This window comes from Carcharhinus amblyrhynchos, chromosome 16 (genome assembly GCF_965287045.1).
Source record: "Carcharhinus amblyrhynchos chromosome 16, sCarAmb.v2.hapA, whole genome shotgun sequence".
NCBI lineage: Eukaryota > Metazoa > Chordata > Chondrichthyes > Carcharhiniformes > Carcharhinidae > Carcharhinus > Carcharhinus amblyrhynchos.
Genome location: NC_137339.1, coordinates 36,229,443 through 36,248,708, shown reverse-complemented (window position 1 = coordinate 36,248,708; position 19,266 = coordinate 36,229,443). Strand labels below are relative to the sequence as shown.

Here is a 19,266-nt window from a genome sequence, read left to right as displayed (position 1 = left end):
GACCAAGAATAGTTTGTAAATAGCTGAAGCCCCAGCACTATTACAGACTTTCAAATTAAAAATATCCCATTTATCCCCATCTTCTGCTTCCTGTCTCTTAATCAATCCAATGTCTATGCTAATCTAAAGCCTCCAGCTCCATGAACCCTTACTTTCTATGCTTGCCATTTGAATGTTACAAACATTTGGGAACCCAAGCATATTGCGCCCACTGGCATATTACATCTAGTATTCTACTTGTTACAACCTTTAAAAAATCAAATGATTTGTGCAAAAATTTCCCTTCCATAAAAACCCATCCATATAGTAGGGATGCACCTGTTTGCATCATTGACTGTCTGATAGATTGATGTGGCGAGAGTATTTTCCCTTTTGCAACTAGAAACCTTTTTGCCTCAAATGGTTTCCTGGATCTTTCATTTCGGCCAAATGAAACCTTTAGTTACATTTCTTAGAACTCTGTTATAAAGAGCAATGCACCACGTTAGGACTTTGGAAACATGTTTCAAAGGGCAATTGCTTGAGCTACAGTTGACTCCCATTTGAATTCATGTATACTCATGAGCAACTGGGCTTCTAGTTAATGTATTGAAACTCAACTGAGATGATGAGTGAATATCACCATCATATCCCGCAGGCTAGATCTTTAAAATGGCAGTGTAACATGTTAGATCCCATGTAAGGTCACTAAAAATGCATCTTTGGAAAAAGTAGAGGCATATTTTTGATATGCTGAAATATCCTCGGTCTGGCCAGCATAGCATTAGAGCTGATAGACAAACTTGATTTATTAATTCCTCATACCTACAGTTTAAAGGCTGTTGTCCAGTGTTCTCTCTCTCATTGTAATTTTGATTTGTTATGGACTCATTTTAAATTTCCCCAGAGACTAAAGCATTGTAACTTTTTTTTCAAGTCTTGTGTTTCTTATCTGAAAGTTCAACTTTTAGTTTAATAGTATTAGTCAAAAGTTGTATTTTTATTTCCCACAGAAATACCCTCAACCGCAAACTCTTAAACCTGGGGACAAAAGTTCAGGTGAGATATATTGCATTCTTAATTTCAGGCTACAATTGATGTGTGTGACCTCCGGGCATGCATATGATTTCAAATTAGTGGGAAAAGCTTCTATAATTTCTAGCAGCTAAATGCCTTCAATAGCTGCAGTTTGAAACTTTGATTTGTGGCCATTCCCTATTAATTAATGTTTGTTGAATTACAGCTTTCCTTCTCAGCTTAATGTAATTGGCATTCAGGTTCCTCTTAAATTTGAGCCTTGATTACTTCCAGGAAACTTGTCCTGAATGTATGCTTCAAAGTTTGCCTTATTCTTTTCGTGAGGTTTTAAAATTGGTGTAATAGACATTTTTCTGTCTATAACTGCCATAAAAGTATTAACATTTTCCAGTATTTGTTGGAATGGTGTGGTATGTTTCCTGAAGTAATAGCAATCTCCATTATCTTGTCAAAGTAGTTGTTCTTTATGTGTAACATAAATGTCAGACTATTTGACTGGTGAGCATCATAACTGAACTGGAACTTATAATTCATCCTCGTGCACTTTTTACATATGCTTTCTAACAGGGGAATCTGCTTGGAAAGGTTGCCTGCCTTTTTAGTGCTCCACCCCCCAAATCTTGCTTGCTTGGAATACTTAAGCTAATTAAAATATCCACATTGCCCCTGTTGAGATCAGAGAGCTGACATACAGTCCCGTTATCAAACCTAGGATCATTGTGGCCTATATGTCAGAACACATCATAGTGACACATCAAGAGAAGGACTTGATGGATGATGAGTCTGGGAAAGGATGTGTAGATAGTTTGAGTCATGTTGAGATCAAAAAGGAGATATTGGGGTTCTTGAAAAACATAAAGATAGACAAGTCTCCAGGACCTGATGGGGTATACCCCAGAATACTGAGAGAGGCAAGAGAGGAAATTGCTGGGGCCTTGACAGAAATCTTTGTATCCTCACTGGCCAAAGGGAAGGTCCCATGGGATTTGAGAGTAGCCAATGTTGTTCCTTTGTTTAAGAAGGGTAGCAGAAAAAATCCAGGTAATTACAGGCCAGTGAGCCTTACATCAGTGGTAGGGAAATTATTGGAGAGGATTCTTCGAGACAGGATTTATTCCCACTTGGAAATAAGTGGATATATTAGTGAGAGGCAACTTGGTTTTGTGATTGAGTTTTTCGAGGAAGTGACGAAGATGATTAATGAGGGTAGGGCAGTGGATGTTGTCTACATGGACTTCAGTAAGGCCTTTGACAAGGTCCCTCATGGCAGACTGGTGCAGAAGGTAAAGTCGCATGGGATCAGAGGTGAGCTGGCAAGGTGGATACAAAACTGGTTCGGTCAAAGAAGACAGAGGATAGAGGTGCAATGGCGCGTTTCTGAATGGAGGGCTATGACAAGTGATGTTCTTCAAGGATCAGTGCTGGGACCTTTGCTGTTTGTAATATATATAAATGATTTGGAGGAAAATGTAACTGGATTGATTAGTAGGTTTGCTGATAACACAAAGGTTGGTGAATTTGTGGATAGCGATGAGGACCATCAGAGGATACAGTAGGATATGGATCAGTTGGAGACTTGGGCAGAGAGATAACAGGTGGAGTTTAATCTGGACAAATGTGAGGTAATGCATTTTGGAAGGTGTAATACAAATGAGAAATGCACAGTAAATAGCAGAACCCTTAGGAGTATTGATAGGCAAAGCGATCTGGGCGTACAATGGCAATGCAGGTAGTCAAGGCATACGGCATGCTTGCCTTCTTTGGCCAGGGTATTGAGTTTAAAAATTGGCAAGTCATGCTGATGCTTTATAGAACCTTAGTGAGGCCGCACTTAGAATATGGTGTTCAATTCTGGTCACCACACAACCAGAAGGATGTGGAGGCTTTGGAGAGGGTACAGAAAAGATTTACTGGGATGTTGCCTGGTATGGAGGGCATTGCTATGAGGAGAGGTTGGAGAGATTTGGTTTATTCTCACTGGAGTGATGGAGGCTGAGGGGAGACCTGATAGAAGTCTACAAGATTATGAGAGGCATGGACAGAGTGGATAGTCAGAAGCTTTTTCCCAGGGTGGAAGAGTCAGTTACTAGGGGGCATAGGTTTAAGGGGCAAGTTTTAAGAGATTTACGAGGCAGATTTTTTTACACAGAACTCTTTACCGGGGGAGGTAGTGGAAGCAGATACGTAGTGACTTTCAAGGGGTGTCTTGACAAGTACATGAATGAGATGGGAATAGAGGGATAAGGTCCCCTGAAGCATAGGGGATATTAGTTAAGTCAGGCAGCACAGTTGGTGCAGGCTTGGAGGGCTAAAGGGTCTGTTTCTGTGCTGTAATTTTCTTCTTTGATTTTAGCCAGGTTGCTAAATCTGATTCTGAACAATGTATACCAGTGATTTTATTTGGTGCACGATTTGATTTTAAATTTAGTAAACTTTAATCATTTTCTTATGAGCGTTGATAAGTGCTTTATATTTCTAGGATATAGAAGGTTTATGAGGGAAATTGGTTTAACTCAGTTGACTCGATGGCTGGTTTGTGGGGCAGAGTGATACTAACAGTGCAGCGTAGGTTCAATTCCTGTCCTGGCTGCAATTATGAAGGCCCTACCTTCTCACCCTTGCCCTTTATCCTGAGGGTCACCACACCTCAGGCAAATCACCATCAGTCAGTCAGTCCCCCACCCCCCAGCCCTAGCCCCAAAGGGCAGAGCAGCCTATAATCATCTGGGACAATGGCAACTTTACTTGTATTTCTAGGAGGGAGGGGAAAATTCTACTACTATGTCACTTGGTCCACACTTGGTATGTTTTATGTAATTTTTAATAAATATGCTGCTTTGCCATTGTTTCCCCCTCCCACATTTTATTTTACATTTCCTAACTTTTCCTCTTATCTCCTGAAAATGCTTACATTTCATTTAGTTTCAAAGGTAGTGATATTTCTGTGCTACCTCAGCAAAATGATTTTCATGCACAAATCTACACAATGAATTTTGTCAGGCCAATTTCATTCTGGTTAACATCCATACGTTGTAAGAGGGACACTTGCATCAACTCATTCGACACAACTAGAATAAAACCTGTTCAGGTCTGAATTGTGTATTTCAGTTTCCAGTGGTAGCTTTGCTATAATGAATACATTTTAAACATTAACAAAACTCTTTCATGCAGATTTAAATTAATTTAGAAGTGCAGAACTATCTGTTGTACAGAAAAGATATAATGTTTGAGAACAGTATTCTCCAGAATTTGAAAATGCTTTTTCTATTGTGTATTTTTTTTTACTGCTGTCCTTAATCAGTTTTTCCCTTCCTTCCTAATCCATGAATGTTAGATGCCATTCTGTATGCTAACACAGGACTCCAAAGCATGTACCATAGAGCCTCAGAAGCTGGATAAAATGTAATGTCTTTTAATTAACATATAGTTTGTGGTCTTTATACTAATTTATCATTTTGAGATGTATTCACCCACAAAACAGCAGTGCTAACCGTAGACGTTTCAAAACCTCAAAGTCCACAAAATTCAAATAGGACAATTAGTATGTACAGAATTTTAACACAGGTAGAATTGATATTTGAGTCCTTGGGGTTGCACAGTTAGGTGCTAAGGCATGCTAAACTGGAGTACACTGAATTCTTTGCGTCTAGAGCTGATTAGTGAGGGAATGAGGTAATACAGCAATCACAATTAGAGGTATGAACAGATTTGGGTTATTTCGAATATGTACGTTTAGTTTCTGAATTGCATCAATGATGCTAGGTTTTATTTTACTTAACATTTTATGACCTATCCTTGAATTGGTTATTTTAAAGGTAGGTAAATGGCTAGAATTGTGTTTATTTTACAAGCTAGCAGCCAAGTTTATTAAAACTTACAGCAAGATAATTAATTTCTGACTAATCTCCAGTTTGCCTGATGCTGCAATGTTTTGTTTTGCTATAATGAAGCTGAAAATTGAGGTTAATTGAATGCTATGAGATTCTATCTGGTCACATCACTTGAAGTGTGTTCTTTGTTTTGCAATGATAGCGTTTTTGATGAAAGTGTACATGAGAACGTAAAGCATGGAACAAGAAAAGGCTATTTGGTCCATCAAGCTCGCTTCCTCCACAGACCATACACAATCTGCCCTATCATGGATTCTACCCCACCTATTTAGTCTCCTGAGAGAAAGTTCTGCATAAATATTCCCTCATTCCAAGAGGTAATCAAACAAAACTCCAGAATATTCATCCATCCATATATCTCCACCACTGAAGTTAACAGCAGCTGAGTTACAGCAGCATTAGAAACCATTGCTTCCTGTAGCGTTTCTACCATATCAGATTGCAGATAATCCTAAAGTCTCCAACCTCAATTTTTAATGGATGCTTGTCCCGTTATTTTGAATTCAGTTAATTGAAAGCATAATTTTTTTTTTTCTTGTTTTCCTTGAGAATCTATTCCATGTATCCAATACTCCATGTGCCACAACACAATTTATTGGGCAGTGGTGGGCTCCTGCTCTCAATGTTCTGCTATTGCTGCTGTGAATCACTCACTTAATGTGTAGCAGATCATTGATGACTTTCTTGGCTTTTCATGAAAAAGATGACCTGTGCTTAGCACTTCATCGCAACAGTATAACTGAGGTGAAAAAATTAGACATGCTATTGAATCATAGGCATAAATTGTTCATCAATTTATGTCACTTAAGTATTGGTTGTCAGTGTCCTTCAGATGTACCAAAAGGTGGAAAAGTATTCCATAACATGCAATTGTGATATCATAGCTTGCTTCATCTGCATTGAAGTACCATTAAGCATTTGTATTGTATACGTTTTTGCTCCCAACCCACCTTACTTTCAATTTTGATCAAATTGCAAGTGAACTGAACTGACCTGGCACTAGTGTGCAGCTTGGTAGTACTTGAATCCGTTAATTCTTTGAAATAACTGATGTTGGAGGAGAATGGTGGTCAGGAAGTTGTAAAAAACAGAAACTGTGCAAAATAAATTACACATGTAAGTAATCTGAGTATTGTCTTTACCCATACATAATTTTTATTTGCCTTTTGTAATGTTTAAGCATGCTCTGTTAAGTCCTATCATGCTAATTGTATGTTGAAAATATATATGCCTTTTTGTCCCAAACAGAAACTATGTACCAGCTTCCTGTCAACAACCTTGCAAATCTAAGAAAGGCTCGTAAAACAGTGAAAAAAATCCTTACGGATATTGGTTTGGATTATTGTAAAGATCATATAGAGGTAAGTAGAAAATCCTTGTTTTTGGAGGAGAAAAAACTGATTCAAATTCATCACATACTGAGGGGTTTTGCTACCTTTAAAAGGCAATGAGTCATAGAGGTTTACAACACGAAAACAGGCCCTTCAGCCCATGCAGCCCAGTTTTTAATCACTAAGTCCAAATTGCCTGCAGTTGGTCCATATCCCTCTATACTCATCTTACCCATGTGACACTCTGCGCTTTTCAAAATACAAAATTGTACCTGCCTCTGGCAGCTCATTCGAGACACTCACTACCGTCTGAGTCAATTTTTGTTAAAAAATGTCCCTCTGGACTCTTTTGCATCTCTCCATTCTCATCTTAAACCTATGCCCCCTACTCCCCTACCTTTGGGAAAAGATGTTGACTATCTATGCTCCTCATTGTTTTGTAGACCCCTATAATGTCACTGCTAAGCATCCTACACTCCAGGGGCAGAAATGTCCCAGTCTACCCAGCTTCTCTTTATAACTCAAACCATCAAGTCCTGGTAGCATCCAAGTAAATCTTTTCTGCACTCTTTCTGGTTTAATAATATTCTTTCTATAATAGGGTGGCTGGAACTGTACACACCATTCCAAATGTGGCCTACCAATGTCTTGTACAAATCCAACAAGTTGTTCCAACTTCTGTATTCAATGTTCTGACTAGTGGAACTAAGCATGCCAAATGCTGCCTTCACCCTGTCCACCTATGACTCCATTTTCAAGGAGCTGTCAACCTGTATTCCTCAGTAAGTTTGGATAATTTTTGGAGGCCCAAATCTGTAACGGCAGAACAGAGTTTATCACTTCCAAACAATAGTCTTGCAGAGCAGCTGCCAAAGTTAGCTACTGTGAAGAAACTGTTAGATTTGTTCGTTAAAGGGTGCACTTCCTCTGTATATCTTGATACTACATATGTATTGCATGATTATGGAGGAAATTGCCTCTTGGGTGCTATGAGGTTTTCAGAGTTAAAGATTTGTCTACGTAATTTTAAATAGATGAAAACCCTTGCTGTCTTATTAGCAAATTACTGTGTCCTTATATCTGCAACTTGAATGCATACAGGTGCACAAATGTTTTGTATTTTCATCAGTCAGTTCTAGACTATATAAGACAGATTCAGTTGTATTTGAAAATTAGTTTGTTTTTGTTTTGGAATTTTAAGAAAACCATACACTCAAACATGTTTTACAAGAATTGGCTCAAGTTCTTTCTGTAAATTTAGATGGGTATGCAAATGTTAAAAACCTACAGTTTTAAAAATGATAATTTCCAGTTTCATTGAAGGTATAGTTTTGTAGGTTTGGCTCGAGTCTTTTTTCTCTCAAAAAATTGTTTGTGCTAATTGAACCCAAACCAAGGATAATAATTGGGGGAAAGTGGCAGTAGTACTTAATCACACAACTGATTTTGGTATCTGGTGGAAATATTTGTACCTAGTCATTTGGGTGCAATATATTTTGACTCTAGGCTAAGTGTTTTTCCTCAGTTGAGTGAGGATAAGCTAACCTGGAATGCATGGGACTCGATTTCAGCAGGAGGATATGCTCCTTTTAATTTTGAGTATGGAATGTTCTCAGTAATTTTATGTGGGAAATTTTTGCAGGACAGCTACCCAGTTGAGCATCTTTCATTTTTATCCTCTGAACCCAACGGTCAAATTTTGAACTCATTGCTGATTTGAACGTGCACTTTAAAGAATTTACTGACTATTTTAGAGCAAAACTACACTATTCTGAAGTTTACTAGCAAGGCCCACAAAGCATTTGCAGTCCGATGAGTATCTTGATTGAAGCAGTGCTTCTATAAATACAGGATTTCTAGTTATTCTTCCACCACTTCAGCAGAATCAAAACTTCTATTTCTGGAAAAAGTTACATAACACTCCACACGTATAAATACAGATGTGGGATAGAAATACAAAATTTATTCAGAATCTGGCTTTTTGTCTTGTTTAGAAGGCATAGTATGTGAAAGTTCTAAATGTGAACTATTTTCTCCTATTAAAGGATAAGTTATATTTGCTGGACTCAATAATCTGAGGAATAAATATTTTTGTTGGAATCAAACTTCTATAATTTTGGCATCTATAGTAAAAGAAAACCCTTCCTAACTACCAATCTTGTTCAATAGCAAAGTCCTTGTACAGGATTCAAGTTCTGTAGCCACATTATAATTGCCCCTTCCTTGAGTCTGTTTATATAGGGTATGCCCATTCGACTGTGTTGAAATTTTGGAGGGTCAAGACTATTATCATCATTTTGTCTACAGAGTTAATGCTGAGGTAATTTTAATTTGCCTAACCACTTTTCTATAGTTTTTGAATAATAAGTTGCAGCAAAGAGACACTATTATGCCACATTAACCAATTGTATCAACTCATCTGCCCCTCCTGGAGTCACTCTCTCCAATCAGGGTAACTTGTTCGGCTCATATTGTCTTTTTTTCTCCAACAGCCCCCAATGCACCACTATCCCAACTTTTGCCAGCGGCCCATGCATCACACGCTGCAGTCCTTCATGTTGCTGTATGTATGCCAGACACTGCCCATCAAATAAACTCAACAGAACCACCCCTTCAACTCATCAATCAACACAGTCTGGATAGACAAAAACTAAGTATCATTGATAGATTGTGACATGTAGCTGCTTGTAGCCATTTCAGTTGCTGTAATGATGCAGCAGGCAGTAAAGAAGGCGAATGGTATGTTGGCCAGCATAGCAAGAGGATTTAAGGATACAGATGTTTTGCTGAAATTGTATAGGCTATGAGACCACATCTGAGTATTGTGTGCAGTTTTGGTGTACTTACCTGAGAATGTCCTCGCTTTAGAGGGAGCACAGCAAAGTTTTACCAGGTTGATTCTCAGGATGGCAGGTCTGTCATATGAGGAGAGACAAAGTCAGTTAGGATTATGTTCACTGGAGTTTAAAAGTGAGAGGGAATCTCATAGAAACTGAAAGAATTCTAACAAGGTTAGACAGGTAGATTCAAAAAGAATGTTCCCAATGGCGACTGATTCCAAAACTCAGGGTCATAGTTTGAGAATAAGGGGTAAATCTTTTAGAATTGAGGTGAGAAGAAATTTCTTCACCCAGAGGGTGGTCAATGTGTGGAATTCATTACCACAGACCGTTGGGGCCAAAGCATTGTCTGATTTCAAGAAATTAGATGCCTGTCTTGGAGTTGGAGGGATATGCAGGGAAGGGGTGATCAGGATATTGAATTTGATGATCAGTCATGATCAAAATGAATGGCGGAGGAGACTCGAAGGGTCGAATGGCCTACTCCTGCTTCTGTGTGTCTATGTAGCCACTCAACCTATTTTAAGTGATTGTGATTTTATAATTTTTGGGAGGAGAGGAAAGAAATTTTTCCTCTGGAGGAGAGAAATTTAGAAGTTATTACTGAAGTACAAAGTTTCCATGAAACTTTTTTCATTTAAAGCTATGACTACAGATATTGTATCATTTTTAAAAATGATTCATTCATACAAGTAAACCGTTCTTCCAGGATTTCAAACAGTTTGAACCAAATGACTTTTACCTGAAGAACACTACATGGGACGATGTCTCACTTTGGGACCCTTCATCTACAAAGCTACAGGTTAGTTTATTTTCTGTGCACTTGTTGATTCTTATTTTCAATTTCTTTAATGCTTCATTCAGAGTTGTATCTAACTAGCTTCATTGGTTAAAAAAGATTCTTACTATTCATTCATCCATTATGCATACCTCTTAACTAATTCCTTTTAACTGTAATTAGTGATGTGATTCATTGAAACTTGAATCATGAGCAGATCTGCAGCGGTGCTGCCGGTTTGAAATATTTTGCGATTAATTCTGTGATGGAGTGCAGATTATATATAGTGTTAAGCAATGGGAGTTAGCTGCCCTTCATATGTCATGCCAGTTTTCTTACTATTGCTAAATGTACTTAATGGGTTTTTTCAAGTATTAGTTTCCAAAGCAAATGGGATATGATGTTGAAGGAACATGCATGGCTTGGACAGACAGTTAGGCCCTGCAAGCCTGCTTTGCTATTCAACAAGATCTTGGCTAATCCCATAATATCCAAAAAAATCTGTCAACCTCTGTCTTGAATATACTTGACCACTGAGCATCCACAGATCTGAGGTAGAGTTTTCCAAAGATTCACAAGCCTTAAGTAAAAAAAAATTCTCTACTCACTTAAATGGCTAAAGTCTTGTTCTAAGACTGACTCTGTTTCAGCTAGGTGACATGTTTTCTCAATATCTGACCTATCAAGTTCCTAATAATTTATATGTTTCAATTAGATCACCCCCTCATTCTTCATAACTCCAGGAAATGTGGGCCTAATCTACTCAATCTTTCTTCCATTAAACAATCCAGTCATCCCAGGGACTAATCTAGTGAACCTTCTGCATTTCCTCTGGGGCACATATGTCCTTTTTTGGGTAAGGAGACTGCATAAAGTGCTCTACAAGTGTAGCCTCACCAATGCCCTATATAATTGTAGTAAGGCTTCTTTACTCATACTCCAATCTGTGGCCTCTCTGTTCTCCTCACTGTTTACTTTCCTACTTAGCCTTGTATTATCTGGATTGGCTATGTTGCATTCAGTTGCCTCATCTAAATACTTGAGGTCTGTAAACTGACCTTTGGACCAAAATAACTTTTGAATAACTTTAAAAATAAATTTAAAATACTAAAGAAATATGCTAACAATTTCTACTTGCTGCCTACTCTCTGACACTTCCACAGATCCCTCCTTGCCCCCCCCCCCTTCTGTTCCTTGATCTGCTGCTCAACATTGATCCTGCCAGCATTTGCCTCTTTCCTCTCCTGAACCCTCAAGCAGCTCGGGAGGTGAATGGCACGAGGCAGGATTAACCTACAGAAAGAGCAGCTTTAAATTGCGGAGATATTCCCAAGTTGGAGAGATGACCAGCTGGGGAGGGTCATGAGTGCAATAGGGGCTGCTCCAAAATGATGCTATGGTCACAAGTCTCTGTTTCATACCAGGTATGAAACAATGTTGATGAAAATCCACAATATTAATTATAACTACTGACCCCATGAAAAGCACACTGTTAAATTGAAATGGCTTGAACTTAAAGCACGGACTTGATGTGGTTGCATCCTCAAAAAAAACTATTTACAAATTTATCAAATGTTTCATTTCATAAATAGCTTGATGTGATTAAGCAAAGTCAATATGATTATCTAAGTACCCTGTTACTACACCCCTATTAATCGATGCTAACATTTTGTCTACTATTGATATTTGGTTAACTGGCCAAGTGGTTCCATATTTTCTTGCTCCCTCTTAACTAGTGAGGTTATGCTTGCTTTCTTCCAATCTTTGGGAACTGTGAGAATCTAAGGAGTTCTGGAAGCTTTAAACTAGTGCAACCACTGTCTTTTGCTGCTTTTTTTAAAATGCGAGGATGTAAGTCCAAGAGTTTTGTCCTCCTTAGTACTGGAGAAACTAATGGGACTGATTTCTGCTTGTTCTTCAATCTCACTAAACCATTGGTTCCTCATTATGTCCAAATAATTTTTGTGACTTTTGCAGTGAAGGTGTATACGAAGCATTTGTTTGACATGTCATTTCCTGGTTTTCCTCTATAAATTCACCTGCCTGTCCTTGTATTGGGCCAATGTTTACTTTCATTAATACCTTATTTATATACTTATAGAGTGACAGAATCATTTGTGTTACAGAAGGAAGCCATTTGGCTTATTGGATGCTTCTGACCCTTTTTGGAGCAATCCAAGTCAGTCCTTGCAAGTTTATTCCTTACAAATTTATTTCCTGCAACTTGCCCATCCAGTTTCTTCTTGAAATCATTGTTTTTGCATCCACCACCCTTGTGGGCAGTGTGTTCCAGGTCGTTATCTGTCTCTACATTAGAAAAGATCTTCCTCTCATTCCCCTGCATCTCTTGCCCAAAATTTTAAATTTGCACCCCCTTAACCCTTGTACATCAGCTAATGGGAAGTCTGTCTTTATTTACTTATGTATACCGCTTGTAATCTTGTGCAGCTTTGTCAAATCATCCCATAATCTCATTTGCTGCAAGGCAAACAATGCCAGCATTTCGAACCTAACCTTTTAACTAAAATTCCCCCTTGGAACCATTCTGGTAATTCCTCCTCTGCCCCCTCTGGAGGAACTTCACAGCTTTTCTAAAGTATGATCGTCAGAACTAGATGAAGTAATCCGTTTTTGGTCTAACCAGAGCTTTATGTAGGTTTAGCATAACTTACCTGCTTTTATACTGCCACTATTTATGCAGCCCTATATTGCCTCTCCCATCCCTTTTCCTAACATGCATCACATCACATTTCTCTATATTACGTTCTGTTTGTCAATTCTGGTAACCTGTCTATGTCATGTTGCAGACAATTTGTATCATCCTCACTGTTGGCCACTCTTCCAAATTTGATATCATAGGCAAATGTTGAAATTTTGCTCCATATTCCAAAGTGCAAAAATTGGTACTGGCACCATACTTCAGAGAACACCAATGTCTGCCACTCTCCAATTTGAATGGTAGCCATCAATTACAACTCGCTGCTTTTTGCCCTTGAGCCTTTTTTTAAAATCCAGTTGGACAGTGGCCTTCCCATTCTATAAGCCTCAGTTTTGTTAACCAGATTTTTATGTTATACCTTGTCAAACATTTTCTTAAAATCTCTGTGGATAACGTTCACATGTCCTTCATCAATCTTCTGTTACTTCAGCAAAAAATTCAATCAAGTTAGTCAAGCGCAGTTTGCCTTTCACAAATCTATGCTAATTCTCATTAAATAACTAATTCCTTCATATTTATATACCAATGCCTGTTGATTTTTCTTCCTGGTTAAAGATTTCAAAACTTTACCCACCACTCAAGGTAGTTGCTAGGACTGTCTTGCACCTTTTCTTGAATAAATGTGTCACAGTTACCACTCTCCAATATTTTGGCAACCCCTCCATATCTAGGGAAGATTGAACGGTTCAGGCAAGCCCTTCTGCCATCTCCACTTCCCATAACATCCTGGAATGCAAACCATCAAGGAGCAGGTGACTTATCTCTACCTAAGCATAGCTAGCCTTTCCCTTTTCAGTTTTCACACTACGCATTGTCTATATGATCTTTGCTTTTGCCAATATTGTCGGATTTCTCCTTTTTAAAACGTTTACTTTTTTTTACGTCTCTCATTAATCTACTCATTCTCTTTCCTCAACTTGTTGATTCATTCCCCCTTGCTGAATTCTAAAATCCAATCCTTAGGCTTGCTACTTTTGTTTAGCAATATTTATAAGCCTCTTTCCTTAATGTTAACTCCATATATTAGTAACAGTGGACCACATTTTAGTGGAGTATTATGCCTCATTTAGCCTGTACAAAAATTTTAATGTAATGAATTAACATTTGGACCGCATACAAAGCTTTAGTTATCAAAAATCAAAATTTTTAATTGGCCATAAACATTTTGCATTTAACAATTATTTAGATTCAGTTAATGTGTTGTTACAGGATGTGACATGGGTTACTTGTCAAAATCCTGGATTTTGACATTACTGTGGTTAGCTCAGTTGGCTAGCGTGTAGTTGAGAATACCATGGGCTGCAACAGTTGAAGAAGACAGCTCACCGCCACTTTGGGAGCAGTTAGACTCAGCAATAAATACTAGCCTTGCTATCAATGACCGTGATCATTTTTTAAAATATAGCATCTTATTGCTGATGAAGCACTGTAAAATGTAGCTAATTCTTTTCAGCTGTTTCAAGCCTTTACACTAGGTGCAGTTCAAGCACAATTAATAAATGTGAAAATGCATTCTTTCCCAGTGTAGGAACCAAGACCATATTGAATGTAATCCACTTCAGAATGATTTTTAGTGTATTTAAAATTCAAAAACATTCTATGCATAATATTGGGTGAATGTGACAGACATGCAATCCATGGATGCCTTTTGTTGTAATCATAATATAAACAAAATTAGGCTAATTTAAACTGCACCTGTATAGATAGAACAATAATAACCACTGTTGTTTTACATTTTCAGGATTATCGTACAAAACCGTTTTGTTGTAGTGCTTGTCCATTTGCATCCAAATTTTTTTCTGCCTACAAGAGCCACTTCAGGAATGTTCATAGTGAAGATTTTGAAAACAAAATTCTGATAAATTGCCCTTATTGCCCATACAATGCTGACAGAAAGACCCTGGAGACTCATATCAAGATCTTTCATGTTCCTCTGTGGAAAGTACCCAGTGGAGGCAAGAATGCACACAATGAAAAGTCAAAGCAGGATGGCAATCTTAAACTGAAACATGCTGACAGTGTGGAGCAAGCAGTCTATTACTGTAAGAAATGTACCTACCGTGATCCTCTATACGATGTTGTTAGGAAACATATTTACAGGGAACATTTTCAACATGTGGCAGCACCTTATGTGGCAAGAACAGGAGATAAGTCCGTGAATGGCACATTTTCTGCCCCTAATGGACGAGAGGATGGGACTGTACATTGCAAACGTTGTCTCTTCATACCTAAGACATACGAAGCCTTGGTACAGCATGTTATTGAAGATCATGAACGAATAGGATACCAAGTAACAGCAATGATAGGGCATACTAATGTGGTAGTACCAAGATCAAAGCCCTTGATGCTGATAGCACCAAAGCCACATGATAAACCTTCCCTAGCTGCTGCAAATTATCAAAGTATTAAAACTTCAATGCATCAGAGTATGAGTCGTGTATCCATGTCTAAAAGTGCACAGAATTCTGCAGTCAATCTTATGTCAAGTACAAGTCGTCTGCCACCAAAATATGCCATTTCATCAATGGCACATAACTATCCTTTGGGACAACAAATTAGACTCCCACTGCCAGGTGGTTTACCAGTTTCTCTTCAGCAACGATCGCAAACAGTAAAACAACTTATTTCAAGTGGCAATGGAAGGCAGTATGGAGTTGGGGAACACAGACGGCAATCTCAGATGCAGTATAATGTTCAGTCAGGAAGCTTGACTGGTAACAGTGCATCCAGTCAACTGTCAATGAAGCAGTCACAGTACAGTATTTCTCAAGCACAAAGGATGCAAGGATTGCCCACTTCGGCGGTAAAGTCATTAACTTCTCCAGCAGGCCTCACTAATTCTGCGTCTCAAAGCTCTGCATTAGCTGGTTCTGCTGCTCAGAAATGGAAGATCTGCACAATGTGTAATGAGCTTTTCCCGGAAAGTGTGTATAGCATACATTTTGAAAAGGAACATAAAGCTGAAAAGATCCAGGCTGTGGCGAATTACATTCAGAAGATCAACAGTTTCACAAGCAAGTGTCTCTACTGCAACCGTTATTTACCCAGTGAAACACTGCTTAATCATATGTTAATACATGGACTGTCATGTCCTTACTGTCGTTCCACTTTCAATGATGTTGAAAAGATGGCTGAACATGTACGAATCCTTCACATTGATGAAGAAGTGGGACCTAAGACCGAGTCAACGTTGACTTTTGATTTGTCTACACAGAAGGGTAGTCGCAGCAATATACAACTTCTTGTAACTACGTACAGTGTTTCTGAGAGTGCCTCAATGGAGAATGCAAACTATCGACCCCAGAGTCAGAATTTAACATTCAGAAAACCAGAAGGGCAGTTGCAGCAGCCGAAACCACAGGTTAAATCTAAAATAAAGCCAGATTTGAATTCAATACCTCAGACCCAAATACCCTATAAAAATGATGTGGGAAAGACCCTTTGCCCATTGTGCTTCTCTATTTTGAAGGGCCCAATATCTGATGCTTTGGCTCACCATTTGAGGGAACGACATCAGGTGATACAAACCATTCATCCAGTGGAGAAAAAACTCACCTATAAATGTATTCATTGTTTGGGCGTCTACACAAGCAACATGACGGCCTCTACTATAACGTTGCATTTGGTACACTGTAGAGGTGTGGGAAAAGCACAAAATGGTCAAGATCGAAGTCTTGCTCATGCCAAGGCAACACATTCACCAAGTGTAATGCCCATGAAACGTGAATATGAGTATGAATATGGAGACTTTGCTTTAATGAAAAAAAGAAAATTGGATGGTGAGGAAACTGTTCAGAGTTTTACCTTGGGAGAAGATAAACCAGAAGAGCCAGTCGTTCTAGCTATTGACCCCAAGGGCTATGAGGATGAGTCCTATGAGGCAAGAAAAATGTTCCTCACCAACTACTTTAACAAGCAGCCCTACCCAAACAGAAGGGAAATTGAGAAGTTGGCAGCTGGCCTATGGTTATGGAAATCCGATATTGCCTCACACTTCAGCAATAAGAGGAAGAAATGTGTTCGAGATTGTGAGAGGTATCGGCCTAAGGTGTTACTTGGATTTAACATGATGGAATTGCGAAAAGTAAAGCACAATATGGACTTTGGACCTGCCTGGAATATGTTAAATAACAAAGAAGTGGATGGCAAAGAATCTGCCAGTTTGAAACCAAACTCAGCAAAAGCCAATCAGAAGCCAGAAAAAGAGAGAAGAGTTTTGAGTCTGGGATCAGAAAAGGTGGAGGGAACTGTTTTAGATTTGAGCTCCCAAATGGAGGAAAACTCATGTTCAAACTCTGAAAAGGTGGAAGGAGGTGCTTTGAGCCAGAGTGCTCAAAAAATGGATGGAAGCGCTTTAGATTTGAGCACTCAAATGGAAGAAAGTCCTTCAAACGTGAGCTCAGAGATAGAGGGAGCCCCATTAGATTTGAGTGCTCAGATGGTAGAGCAAAGTCCTTCAATCAAGAGTGCTGAGATGGTCGAAGAAAGTCCTTCATATTTGAGCTCTGAGATGGTGGAGGAAAGTCCTTCCAATATGAGCTCAGACATGGTGGAGGGAAGTGTTTTAGATTTGAGTTCTCAGATGGTGGAGAAAAGCCCTTCGAATGTGAGCTCGGAGATGGTGGATGGAAGTCCTTCAAACATGAGCTCGGAGATGGTGGAAATAAGTCCTTCAAATATGAGTCCAGATATGGTGGAGGAAAGTACTTCAAATATGAGTCCAGATAATGTGGAGGAAAATGCTTCTAATACTTGTGCAGGTGATGATTTGACATCAACTGAAATGGATGGTTTTCAGTCCAGAGAAGAAACTTCTGAAATGGTTCCTGGAGAGTTAAATAATGAATTGCAAAAACCTGCATTTACAAAAGCAGCAACACTGGAGCTGAAGAATGATGAATCAAATATGGAAGAAGAGCAGTATCCTGAACCAGCTTCAGAATCAAAAGGTAAAGAATCTGAAAGTGAGGATTCTGAAGTATTCTCAGAATGTAAAGATGGTGCTTCTCCAGTTGAGGATGGACTACCATCTCCACAAGCATCTGATCAGGAGGATGTTTCAGCTGAACTCAAACAAGAATTTTGGATCAAACGACCGTGGACAGATGATGCATCCCAAAGTGAAGAGGAGCAGGAGCCTCCACGGCCTTCTGAAACAAAAGCTTCGTTAGAAACTGCGAGGCAGAACTGGGCAGAAGGGCCAGCTGAGTGGAGTGGAGAGCCATTCCAAAATGAAGGGGGAAAGTGGGCCAAAGAACAGCCTGAATGGAAGAATGTTTCACCAGATAACGAGGAAAGTTTATCTAATCCACTGTTGGAATGGCAAGGTAACACAGCAGATAGTGAAGGTGAGGAGCTTGATCAACTCCTTGATCAGTCAAATGATGGTCTTTCAGATAATGTGGCGGAACCTGTTTGTGGCTCATCCTCTGGTGTTGGCCTCAGTAGTCAGCCTGCATAGAAAATTGACTTGTTTTGGAGTCTCTTGCTGTGAAATGTGTGCAGTATCTTAAAAATGAAAGGAGCCAGTGTATAAAATTTGAAGGACTATTCAGAGGTACAGAATTACAGACAGAAGAGGTTACAAAATGCAGCAGGTTTAGTTGCATTTTGCCTTTGGGTTGCTTTACAGTTGTACAAAAGTGGCATATTGTAATTTACTTTCTAAATGTTTTCTCATTTACCCACGGTAGTGAAAGGCCAACATGTACTTACTGGTTAACAGTGTACTGTACTATAGATTTCAAGACCTTAAGTTTGTTTTATTCATTTACTCGGTCTGCGTAGCTGGAATGTATATTTCTACAGTCTTTTAGAGCCATTCTAAGTGAAGCTTATCGTATAGGTCTTGTGTACTTGTTCTAGATTTACTGTATGATTCACCTTTTTTTAGTGATATACCTGCTGTTAAATAAATGCAGCATTTAGTTCACTTGATAACTGCTTGAAGGAGGTTGTGCTGTAGTGTCTGTCAACATTATTATAAACTAGTTTTTATTGCACATATCCTTATACAACTTTGGTAGCATTTGGCCAGTAGCTTACTGAACATAAAAACTGGCCTTACTGTAATATGGCAAATTGCTGTTTAATGTATCCTTTGCTCCAATATTGATGGTTACTGGCATTTCAAATGTAATGCATTTTTAAAGTCTCCCTTCAACCTAAATTACTTACAGAACTAGAAATGAAATTCATAATATGCTGATTTCACTAACTTGTGTTCTGGATCAGCACACATGAATTGGGTAAAACATGGCAAATATTTAGAAATGCTGGGTTTTGCCTATTTCAAGGTTACATGTTAGGGATAAACACCATGGTGGTGTTTGTATACATTGTATCATCTATGTAATAGTGTCTGTGTAGTAAATTTCATTTTTTGTGATCTTTATTTTCCTTTGTACTTTTCATTTACACTTCTGGAAAATAAAATGCTTTATCGTACTTAATTGTGTATCATATTTACGTGCATTTAACTTTGGTTCTAGATATAGAAGTTTTAAAAATAAAAATGCAGCTCCCCTTGAAGTGTTTTCACATTCATTAAATGCTGTTTTCTCTAAATGTAAGAAATGATTTTTTTTGGAAATGTTTTGTAATAAATTTGCACATTAAGCCATTTTGATGCAACAACAAGAGGACAGGAATAATATCTTGGTATCTTTAATCTGTTTTGAATTATGGAATT

The 19,266-nt window shown here is 38.5% G+C and overlaps 1 protein-coding gene across 12 annotated transcripts in view; it reads left to right on the top strand.

Annotated features, from left to right (window-relative positions):
• adnpb (activity-dependent neuroprotector homeobox b) overlaps positions 1-19,022 on the top strand; it is a 32,461-nt gene extending 13,439 nt beyond the window's left edge. For 7 of the 12 annotated variants that reach the window (XM_080204983.1, XM_080204984.1, XM_080204986.1 and 4 more), the window contains 4 exons: positions 993-1,038; positions 6,156-6,268; positions 9,788-9,880; positions 14,317-19,022. In XM_080204983.1, coding sequence (XP_080061109.1) covers positions 6,161-6,268; positions 9,788-9,880; positions 14,317-18,036 — 3,921 coding nt within the window. In that variant the 5' untranslated portion in view covers positions 993-1,038; positions 6,156-6,160 and the 3' untranslated portion in view covers positions 18,037-19,022. Of the gene's footprint in view, positions 1-992; positions 1,039-4,351; positions 4,420-5,049; positions 5,225-6,155; positions 6,269-9,787; positions 9,881-14,316 lie in introns of all 12 variants that reach the window. The other 5 variants (XM_080204989.1, XM_080204987.1, XM_080204990.1 and 2 more) reach the window with 3 other exon arrangements.
• The last annotated feature ends 244 nt before the right edge of the window (positions 19,023-19,266 follow it).